A 12,708-nucleotide genomic window follows, 5' to 3' on the forward strand; every position below is an offset into this window, starting at 1 on the left:
AGACAGACAGACAGACAGACAGACAGACAGACAGACAGACAGACAGACAGACAGACAGACAGACAGACAGACAGACAGACAGACAGACAGACAGACAGACAGACAGACAGACAGACAGACAGACAGACAGACAGACAGACAGACAGACAGACAGACAGACAGACAGACAGACAGACAGACAGACAGACAGACAGACAGACAGACAGACAGACAGACAGACAGACAGACAGACAGACAGACAGACAGACAGACAGACAGACTCTTACCTTCCTGTATGAAGTTTGGGTTCAGCAGCTGAAAAGGCAGGGTGTGAACGTTAGATGATATTTGTTCTAGTATTCTCTCTACCAGTGGTGCATGGAGTACACAGTTCCTTTACTTAAGTAAAAGTAGAAATACCCAGATAAACGAGTATTCTGGTAAGTTCTCCATTCAAATTCTACTTAAGTAAAAGGAGAGACAAATTTGCTATTGAATGCACTTATTTTTTTTATTTTTTTTTGATCTTTTTCCCCCTCCATTTTCCTCCGATTTTCTCCCATCCCAATGTTAGTCGTATGCCAATTCCCAGTCCCTTCCTGGTCGCTGCGCACTTACCCCCCACAGTCAGATCATCTGGGAGAGTGGAGGCTATCACGTGCTTCCTCCGACACACGTCCAGCCAATCACCGCTTCTTTTCACCTGGCAGCGCGGATTCTCATCGAGAGGGCGTAGCGTGTGGGAGGATCACACTATCCCCCTCAAGTCCTATCCGCGCTTAGCAGGCGCCCCGACCGAACTGTAGGAGTCGCTGTTTACAACGACCCGGACCCACTCCGCCAGCTTCTCCCACCCTCTAATACAGCCAATTGTATTAGTGCAGACGGCCAGCCAAGCTGGTGACAACCCCGGAGCTGTGAGCTGGATTCGAGCTCCGGGGTTGGTGACGAACGCAATCTCCGCTCGGCCACCTAACCGCCCCTATTGAATGTACTTCTAAATGAAGTATCTAAAGTAAAAGTATGCATTCTACATGACGTTTGTGTATTCTTGGATTGGCCACTGACGTTTCTGGTCATGTGACATCTGCGCCAATCGCGTGACGCCTGTTTCTGCGCCTATTTCCGCCTCTAACAGCCTGCAAACTACCTAACGCCTAGTTATATCACTGGTTAAGCTTAGGCGACTCTTTAGAAGTTGGTTAAGGTTAGAGTTTGGAATCAGGGCTGGTGTTCTATCGCCCTGCTCTAAGACAAACTCTAACCATAACCAACTTCGAAAGAGTGCCTAAGCTTAACCGGTGAAAGAAACAGGCGTCACACGATTGGCGCAGATGTCACATGACCAGAAACGTCAGTGGCCAATCAGATCGCGGAAAAATGCAAGTTAGTTGGTAAAAGAATAGACGCGTCCAGTCATCCTGCTCTGATTAAAGGTTATGTTAGAGGTGGTATGTGGTCCAGTTATGCTGCTCTGATTACGTCCTCTTGAAGTTGACAGGCTTCAAATGTTAAAGCATATAATCTTCATACATCTTTGCCATGTTTTCTATGCAAAATCTTTTTATTCAAAGTAACTAGTAACTGATGTAGTGGAGTACAAAGTACAATATGTCATTTGAAATGTAGTGGAGTAAAACTATAAAATTCCCTCAAATGTAAATACTCACGTAAAGTACAATTTACATTTAGCATTTTGTCATTTAGCTGACGCTTTTATCCAAAGCGACTTACAAGTTCTGTACGACAAGTCATCGGAAGGGCACAACTCTATCAGCTTAGTAACAAAGTGTTGAGTGCTACAGTGTAGGTTAGTATATTAGGACAAGTGCATGACAGTAGGGTTATTTTATTATTATTTGTTTCAGATATTGCTCTTTATAATCCTACCAGGGGGTAGTCATATAATAAGTTCACTGTTCTGAGCCAGACTTTGATAACTACTGCTGTGACAGACTGAGGTACCGAGACCCACAGCAGCATAACATGTCTGTCAACTCGTTATCACTACAGGACAGACATTCTCATCAAGAGCCTCTAGGTGGCAGCACCGTTTCAGACTCTCAATGCAACATGGCTACATTGATTGATTGATTGATTGAAAACTGTATTACCAGATTGCAGAATGGGTACAATACAGTACGGCTCAATACACACAATTGTTAAGGGGATGCAGACCAGAGAAAGACATTCGTCTCATTTACATCAGGGTCCCCCATTTTCAATTAATCATATAGTCCATCATATACACAGAGCTGCATCTATACACTCTCAATGGACCAACAGTGTTATGATGAAAGCTTTAATCTAAACAGTAAACCTAACCGTCCAGAGAGAAGTGATGTGGTTATTTTTCACTGTCTCCAACAAAGTGTTTGTGTTTTTTTTTTATTCAAGTCAAGGTCTTTGTATGGACTATAGATAATATATGGATATAGGATATTGTATGGATTATAGAAGCCTAATCTATTGATCGCTAATCAAGTCGCCTCATACGAGACTCAGAATCTATTCACAGTGTTGTGGTTTGTGAGAAATCAGCCTCTTTTAGTATTCAGTGCAAGTCAATGGAATATAACATACAGCAACAATTATAACAAGTATAGCTTATTCCATAGACATCCACTGTGGTGGTGACAGTAAGAATAAGAGAATAAGTGGTAGAACTGAGATTATGGTTATATATTATGTTATATCTATGATTGTATGTATGTTACAATGCTGAATGTGTGAATAATAAGCATGGTGGATTCAAATAGCATTCAGTGTGTGTGTGTGTGTGTGTGTGTGTGTGTGTGTGTGTGTGTGTGTGTGTGTGTGTGTGTGTGTGTGTGTGTGTGTGTGTGTGTGTGTGTGTGTGTGTGTGTGTGTGTGTGTGTGTGTGTGTGTGTGTGTGTGTGTGTGTGTGTGTACCTCCATGCCTGTCTGTCGGTCTACAGGCAAGTCATCATCACAGTCAGACTCATCAGAACTGTGAGCCTCCTGTCGAGGAGGAGGAGGAGGAGGAAGAGGAAGAGGAGGAAGAGGAGGAAGAGAAGGAGGAGGAGGAGGAGGAGGAGGAGGAGGAAGAGGAGGAAGAGAAGGAGGAGGAGGAAGAGAAGGAGGAGGAGGAGGAAGAGGAGGAAGAGAAGGAGGAGGAGGAGGAGGAAGAGGAAGAGGAGGAAGAGAAGGAGGAGGAGGAGGAGGAGGAAGAAGAGGAGGAGGAGGAGGAGGAAGAGAAGGAGGAGGAGGAAGAGGAGGAAGAGAAGGAGGAGGAGGAAGAGAAGGAGGAGGAGGAGGAAGAGGAGGAGGAGGAGGATGAAGGAAGGAAGAAACAAGACGAGGAGGAGGAAGAAGGAGGAAGAAATAAGAGGAGTAGGAGGAGAAGAAATAAGGAGGAAGAGGAGTATGAGGAGTATGAAGAGGAGGAAGAGGAGGAAGAAGAAAGAAGAGGAGGAGTAGGCAGAGGATAGGATTAGGAGGAAGAAGAAAGAAGAGGAGGAAGAAGAAAGAGGAGGAGAAAGAAAGAAGGGGAGGAGAAGGGGGGAAAGGAGAGGAAGAGGAGGACAGGAAAGGAGAGGAGGAAGAGTGGAAGGGAGGGAGAGAATTACAAGTAGCAGCCTTGTAGCAGAACCATGGAAACCATTATGTTGAAGAAACACATGCTGGTCCGTTCAGGATGGAAATGGAAGTTGTGATACATTTTTGATGATATCCTTATATTGGATAAACACATTTTCAAGAAAGAAATCTTAAAGGTGCTATAGATAAAACAAAAATGTTATATGAGTATATATATCAATGATTAATGAATGTATCATTTAAAAAAAGTTGGCAAGTCCAAAATTAATGCTGTAGGCCATCGGCGGAGATGTACAATTGTGTGTCATCTGCGTAACTATGGAAACATACATTGTGCTTTCTAATGATGTCTCCTCAATGTTCAATGTTCAATGCAATGTTCAATGCAAGTAAAGCACTTTAAACTTTAAGTATGACTAAATGCTTTCTTGACTATATATATAGTAACTGTTCCAAAATGCATAGATTTCTATGTATTTTAGGGGTTTGGGTGGCTAGCTCTTTTTAATATAAATGTCAGATTGTTTTATTTATTTCATAGATTTATATGCATTTCAGGAGTTTGGGGGGCTGGCTCCCCAAAATAATTAAATAACATAACCCTAACCTAACCCTAAAACCGAAATAAAGTAAAAAAAAAAGAATTACAAAATCCACCCATTTTCGCCCACAAACCGGCCAAAACCGGCCAAATTTCTTTCTGTATCATAGTTTTTGGTGCCCTTCTGTGCCCTACTGAAGTGCTGGGTCTAGATACGCCCCTGCTGTAGGCATGCATCCCCTCCCTACTTCACATTTCACCTGATAATAAATGACATGCTGGTGCTCTAGTGCAGCATCTAGTGGCTGAATGTTATCTATAGCACCTTTAAACTTCTTAAAGTTGAGGAAAATATCCATCCTGCATAAACAACGTGGACTGAGTGATGAGAGTGAATTGAGCCCCAACCTGAACATCTAACTAACAGAAAGCACAAACACTGGAGTGAAGGACGGGGAGGTGAACCAACTTAAAGACACGATGCAGAAACTTAAAAACCTTGGGAATAATTTTTCGTGCAAAGAGTAAAAGCCTACCAGTTTGCATACAATGTCTCTTTAAACCAAGAGAAGGAAAGTATAATTTAAGAGGGTTGTGTATTCTTAAAACATGTAAAAAGGTAAGAACTAATGTAAAAGCTACAGTAGATGTGTTTCAATTTTGGGAGTTAAATGATGGTCAGGCATGCAGTCGTGCACAAACGCGGTTAAACGCCGTTTAGGTATAGGTCACTGAGACAGAAGTGCGCGCGGATGTGCACGCGCACACACAAAAATGCGTTCACGATTGTCACTGGACTCGTCGCGCCGGCCGGCACTTATCACCTAGACTTTGCATAATAATAGGATACCGATAGCATAACAACGGACTCCTCTCCTCCACTACCGCCTCTCCACCAGCGTCATGAGTCCTCGGAGCAGCCGCCCAGCTCCGGCGGGGAGTCGCTGAAGGAAACTGTCCTTCTGTAAACTAACTCGGAGTTACATTGTTAATTTAGTTTGTATTTACTTTTCTAGTTTAAGTTAATTCAATTAAAGAAATTGTAACTACAATTACATTTAAAACATTTATGCATAATAATCATCTGTTCTGTGCGCAACCGAGGGAACATGTATGCGCGTGCGTGTGCACAGGAGCGCGCGTGCATGTGGCGTTTGGGCATTTCCCATATTACGACTGCACCACTGATGATGGAATAGAAGTTGTATACTTCTCAAGGGAGATTTAAAAAGGCCTTAAAGGATAAATTCATGAGTACAGTTTTGAGTAAAACATCAAACGTTTGTTTTTTTCTCTCCAAAAATGATATCTTGCAGCATATTTTTCTTATATTAAAATATATTTCGTTTTTAAGAATTTGTAAAAGATAGGCAAAAATAAGCATGCGCTTCAGCCTATTCCTTTTTTCCGGCCGTTGATTTTGGATTTTGTGTGTGAGCTTGCCTTGAATATGTACATTTGTGATTTTTTTTATAATTTTTTTTGTAAGTCCACATGGGTGTGTTTTTGATTTGTCTGTAAACAAGACCAAAAAATAAACTTCATTCATTCATGATATGTTCAGTGTGTATAGCATATCACTAATATACAGTACATTGTGTTGTAGATGATATGTACAGTGTGTAGAGCATATCACTAATATACATTTTGTTGTAGATGATATAGTCAGTAGAACATATCACCAATATACATTGTGTTGTAGTCGATGATATAGTCAGTGTAGAAGAGCATCATTAATATACATTGTGTGGAAGACGAGGATGATGTGATGCTGCCCTCTGCTGGTCTTGGTGAAAACAGCACTGCAGCGATACACATTGGCAATTTATTTAATGACCCATCCACATTTGACGCGTGATTTTTTTCCGTAGCCTATGTGTGCGAAGACGCTCTCTGATTGGCTAGCCTCGTACAGCGAAGACCCTCTCTGATTGGTTTAGCGCCGAAGGCTCTCTTCCGCCTAACCCTAACCTTAACCCTAACCTTAACCCTAACCCTAACCCTAACCTTAACCTTAACCTTAACCCTAACCCTAACTAAGCATAACCCACTTCGAAAGAGGGCCAAAGCATAACCACTTTGAAGCAGAGAATATATATATGTACAAGGCGGAAGAGACCCTTCGGCGCTAAACCAATCAGAGAGGGTCTTCGCTGTACGCGGCTAGCCAATCAGAGAGCGTCTTCGCACACATAGGCTACAGGGAAAAAATCACACGCATTTGACAGCTGTGAGAGGATCCATTTCTTCCCCATACTGAGCCTAGTCACCAACGCCCAGCAACGCCCTGGGCAGAGCGACCCATTAAGTGCGTTTTTCACTCTGAGCGAAGCTGAGCCACTCAGTTACTTAACAACACACCCACTGTGACTGTGAACCAAATGTAAACCTATAAGATGCATGTAAACAACAACGCAGGTCACTGTAAATAACAGTTTGGTTATTCAGTTGTGAGGGCTGGGACTTTATCGCATTAATTACGATTAATTAACTACAGAAAGAATTCAAAGTTAAAAAAATCGCATGAAGATTTTTCTTTATTGTGTAAGAATGTTACCTTTCAAAGGAGACCAGACTCATGCATGTGCTATACGTATAATATAAAGTATAATAAATCGCAAATAATTTTTTTCTTAGTCTGGTTTGTTCATAAAAAAAAAGAAAAGAAGAGAAATTGAGATCAATCAAGAGTTTTTTTTTCAATGGTCAACTGTTCTGGAATGTACTTGAAAGTACTGCGTTTTACTTTTACCTCGAAAGTGCTTGAGTTTACGAAAGGTCTTTTGCGCTATATATATATTATTCCTAAAATTGCTGCACTTTGTTAAAAATCGCATTGATCAGTTGGTCTGTGTAGTAGCTAATACAGGATTTTGCTGCTTAAATGTATGTATAATGTATATTCATTGATTCACTCGTATACCCAAATTAATTTGAATTGAAATTTTTTCAAAAATGTTCTTTTCGCATCAAATATTGATATGCGATTTTAATGAAATAACGGACGTTATGATCAAACATGTCCTCAGTCACATGCTTCTGTAATGAGAAACCAGCCCTGAGACCAACATGGTGACAAGTTACATCTAAAATGTTACCATAAACAAGTTAAATGCACTCAGTAACTTTACTAAGAGAGTGGCTTGTGGAAACACAGATGGATTGTGGATAATTATGTGGTAACGTACAGTGGATCTTTGTTGTTTGATGATAACGTAAAGTAACCAGCCCCCATGTAACCAGCAGTGTGTTCGGCCAGCACGCTAAGGCTCCCTGCTGGCCAAACCCCAACATGCAGCCTAATCCACTCTCGCCCTGAAAGGCATTTTGGTCCATCGATAACACACAGCTCTTAAATAAATAAAGATACCTTCAACATTGTCCTCTAATATATATATATATAGAATATGTCCTCTAATCGCTATAATCGATATCGCTATTAGCTCTATCTTTAATCTTTCAAAATGTTCAGTTGGTATCGCATGCACTTATCTGTGTTTCACTACACACATGAGTGCATGCCTACCAACTGTTCACCTGTTTTATTGCAACACTACTATCACCGACATCTAAGAAGGGAGATCCCCCCCCCATGAATGGCCCTTCTAAGGTTTCTCTCCTCCACATTGCCTGTGGTGCATTTTTTACTATTGCTAGGTTTTAGTGAGTTTTTCCTTACCTTCGCGTGGGGTATGTCTGGGAGTGTTGCATTTATTTATTTTGCATTTATTTAAAAAAGAATTGACTTTATGGTGTTCTTGTTTTGTTCTTGACTTATTGGGATGTTTCTTCTTGACCTGTTTAAAGAAGATGTGTCCAGCCCATGGGGACATTAACGTGTGTTGTCGGGCCTTACAAATAAATTGTATTTGATTTGATTTGATTTAATAAATTTGTTAATAATGGACAACCATTTATTTTGAGAAGTCACCCAGGAGGTAACGTGGAGTTGACTAGTAGAGCAGACAGCATCTATCAATTAGTTGGTGAAGTTGACTAGTAGAGCAGACAGCATCTATCTATCAGCTGGTGAAGTTGACTAGTAGAGCAGACAGCATCTATCTATCTATCAGCTGGTGAAGTTGACTAGTACTGAGCAGACAGCATCTATCTATCAGCTGGTGAAGTTGACTAGTAGAGCAGACAGCATCTATCTATCAGCTGGTGAAGTTGACTAGTAGAGCAGACAGAATCTATCTATCTATCAGCTGGTGAAGTTGACTAGTAGAGCAGACAGCATCTATCTATCAGCTGGTGAAGTTGACTAGTAGAGCAGACAGCATCTATCTATCAGCTGGTGAAGTTGACTAGTACTGAGCAGACAGCATCTATCTATCAGCTGGTGAAGTTGACTAGTAGAGCAGACAGCATCTATCTATCAGCTGGTGAAGTTGACTAGTAGAGCAGACAGCATCTATCTATCAGCTGGTGAAGTTGACTAGTAGAGCAGACAGCATCTATCTATCAGCTGGTGAAGTTGACTAGTAGAGCAGACAGCATCTATCTATCAGCTGGTGAAGTTGACTAGTAGAGCAGACAGCATCTATCTATCTATCAGCTGGTGAAGTTGACTAGTACTGAGCAGACAGCATCTATCTATCAGCTGGTGAAGTTGACTAGTAGAGCAGACAGCATCTATCTATCAGCTGGTGAAGTTGACTAGTAGAACAGACAGCATCTATCTATCAGCTGGTGAAGTTGACTAATAGAGCAGACAGCATCTATCTATCAGCTGGTGAAGTTGACTAGTAGAGCAGACAGCATCTATCTATCAGCTGGTGAAGTTGACTAGTACTGAGCAGACAGCATCTATCTATCAGCTGGTGAAGTTGACTAGTAGAGCAGACAGCATCTATCTATCAGCTGGTGAAGTTGACTAGTAGAGCAGACAGCATCTATCTATCAGCTGGTGAAGTTGACTAGTAGAGCAGACAGCATCTATCTATCAGCTGGTGAAGTTGACTAGTAGAGCAGACAGCATCTATCTATCAGCTGGTGAAGTTGACTAGTAGAGCAGACAGCATCTATCTATCAGCTGGTGAAGTTGACTAGTAGAGCAGACAGCATCTATCTACAGTATCAGCTGAGAGACACGTACTGAGCATGTTCTATGAGCCAGAGGACCACGATTGTTTACTGAACTCGCCTCTCAGGGCTGGGTGAGCAACTCACGTTGAAATGAATGGCTGGACATTTTAGATATAATAACAGATATAATATTGGATATAATAGAGGATATAATTACATACATTAAGTTCCATAAGGAGTACTTCAATGGACCCAATAATGTGACCCCAAAGTTGGAAATTAGCCTCTGGTGACAGTATTTATATTACTGTATAGATTATGTACAATAGTTATATTACTGTGTAGATGATGTACAATAGTTATATTACTGCGTAGATTATGTACAATAGTTATATTATTGTGTAGATGATGTATACTAGTTCCATTACTGTATAGATTATGTACATTATTTATATTACTGTGTAGATTATGTACAATAGTTATATTACTGTGTAGATGATGTACAATAGTTATATTACTGCGTAGATCATGTACAATAGTTATATTATTGTGTAGATGATGTATACTAGTTCCATTACTGTATAGATTATGTACATTATTTATATTACTGTGTAGATTATGTACAATAGTTATATTACTGTGTAGATGATGTACAATAGTTATATTACTGCGTAGATCATGTACAATAGTTATATTATTGTGTAGATGATGTATACTAGTTCCATTACTGTATAGATTATGTACATTATTTATATTACTGTGCAGCGTATGTACAATATTTATATTACTGCATAGATTATGTACAATCGTTATATTATTGTGTAGATTATGTATACTAGTTATATTACAGTATACTGACATGTTATTTGCTCTGCTGCACACACCTGATTCTGAAACGGTTTCTTGTACATTGCGCCTTTTATTTATTTATTTATGTTTTTATCTTGTATTTCTGTGTCATCAGTTCATCAGCCTCGTTGTTAGTTCAAAAGCAAAACAACTGGTAAGTAAACAAATAAAGAGAACAAAATAAATGAAACCAATTGAAACTAATCGAACATGTGATTCTACTGGACATGCATCGGGCGGGAGAAAACAATCAATAAAAACACACAAACATCAGGTGGGAGAAAACAATCAATAAAAACACACAAACTCAAATCAGTTTATTTTCCATTCAAAGCCAAACCTGGGAGAGGCTCAGTGTTTTAGTACACACACACATGTACACACACACACGTACACACACACACACACACACACACACACACACACACACACACACACACACACACACACACACACACACATGTACACACACACACACACACACACACACACACACACACACACACACACACACACACACACACACACACACACACACACACACACACACATATATATATATACACACACACACACACACACACACACATATATATATACACACACACACACACACACACACACTCCTACACATTAAAACCAAACGGGTGAGGGAGTGGGCGGCAGGTAGGGGGGTTGGCGCTATAGATATATATAAAGACTAGATGGCGCAAGGCGGAGTCTCCCGCGTAGTTCACCGGCGGCCATTTTGCTACAGTTAACTACTGCTTTAACACTATAGGGACCGTCCACGAGTTAACTCGTGATTCGATTCCATGCGTTGTGGACCAGAGCCACGAGTTAACTCGTGGCGAGTTGTTATTGTTTTATTCCATATTTATAACGCTATTAACATCCGCGATCGAGATGCATGACCTACCCACATATTTGATTTTCGAAACATGCAATACCGGCCAGATCCGCTTAGGGGCGCCATCGCTCCACTGCAGTATCATTGAGGGCATTTGAAAAAAAAATCTTTTCACTGTATGTGGGCGTTTCATATGAGCCTGGGTTCCAGCCAAACACCCTCCATCTTTGATCACGTTACCGATCGCATATTTCAGCCTGGAATAATGGGATTTATGATTAGCCAATGGACATATCGATCTACCAGATTCAGATGACTAATGACGAAATGCTGCCGGCGATCACATGGCCTGACGGTAGGATACTATTCCCCCAAATTACAGCTGGATTGGACATTGTTTTAAAACCTAACGTGATCGATCACTGACATTGGCTACCTGAACGCACACTGTATTGCTAATCAATAATACTAATCGGCATTCCCCGCCGCCCCCATTTCATCCATAGATGCTCTGTAATAGTCCGGATGCTACGCAGTTTGTTTTATTTCATTCGTATATATACAGCAGAAATGGCGTTTGATATAACGGCGCCAACGTTTAGCCTATTATCTAGCTTCCTGGAAAAAAGACAAGATGAAAAGCGCGATAAACCTTATATTCACGACGCTATAAAATGACAACCAACCGATGGATTTTTATTTTCTTTAAGCCATTATGAAGGCACGGTTTATGCACTCAAGTGACAATGGGAATGGACAGATAGCAATACTATAAATTATATATATAGCTCTTAGAAAGTACATCGGTTTGTAAACAAACCTCTGTCCTCTGAGGCATAAATCGCCGCAAGACTGTGGTCGCCAAAGTGTTAAGGTGAGTGATCTGCACAAACAAAAATACTCGTAACTCGCTGAAATCTTGGCGGATTTACAAACGGTTTGGTTTATTACAAACGTTATTAACGTGGCTATGATTCTAGCTTGGAAGATTTTTTTTTATATACAGTATTTTTACATTTTCATATGAAAGTCCATTATAAGTATGCAGTTTGTGCAGTATGATAACTACATCTGACATTTTTAACAAAACAAACGGTTGAACATTTAGCAAGCTATGGTTATTTCAATAGTACATGCACTATAGACATTCATGTTATGAGTGGGCGTGCTACCCTGTAGCAAGATGGCCGCCATGGGGCAACGTCGGTCTCCGTTGGCCAGCAGCACGGGTGAGTCATCTAGTCTTTATATACATCTATGGTTGGCGCACGCAAGTGACATCATCAGCGTGCGTTGGTGGCCTGCTTACTCACTTTGCCCTGTGACCCCTTGGCTGCGGAGGAGAGCGGGGGAGGGGGTGTGATTTCTTTAGTCTTACGGAGGAGGAGGCCGTTCTCCTGACCTTTGACCCCCAAACCCTCCTTGACTGCTTCAGCACGCTTCCTGGCACGAAGCGTATTCCACGATAGAGACTTCCTGTCATCAACCAATCAAATCCATGGTTAGGGTTATAGTGAGGGAAGGCAAGGTGAGAGACAGATTAAAAAGGTCAAAGGTCAGGCTTAACTGTGTGTGAGAGAGAGAGATAGAGAGAGATAGAGAGAGAGCAAGTGAGAGAGAGATAAATATATTTATATAGATTATATATAGGGAGAGATAGAGAGATAAAGAGAGAGTATCAACAGATTAACATACCTCCCTGTGACTCATTCCTATATAATAATATAATATGTGTTATAATAACATAGCAACACTAATATGATGTAATAATTTAACATTATAAATGCATATGACGGTAAAAAAAAACACAGCTATTCCTAATGAAACACCTGTAGCGATGATGTCATTATAATGCAACACCAAATAGCATTAAAGCATGACTTCACATGTACTTTGTTTA

General features: G+C 40.7%; 1 protein-coding gene across 1 annotated transcript in view; it reads right to left on the reverse strand.

Annotated features, from left to right (window-relative positions):
• Positions 1 to 12,708, reverse strand: part of LOC311229257 (kalirin-like) — a gene marked incomplete at its 5' end in the record, with an annotated part of 611,135 nt that overhangs the window by 93,502 nt on the left and 504,925 nt on the right. The window contains 3 exon segments of the mRNA XM_084315324.1: positions 267 to 294; positions 2,893 to 2,961; positions 12,122 to 12,284. Coding sequence (XP_084171450.1) covers positions 267 to 294; positions 2,893 to 2,961; positions 12,122 to 12,284 — 260 coding nt within the window.

This window comes from Notolepis coatsorum (genome assembly GCF_963971535.1).
Source record: "Notolepis coatsorum genome assembly, chromosome: 5".
NCBI lineage: Eukaryota > Metazoa > Chordata > Actinopteri > Aulopiformes > Paralepididae > Notolepis > Notolepis coatsorum.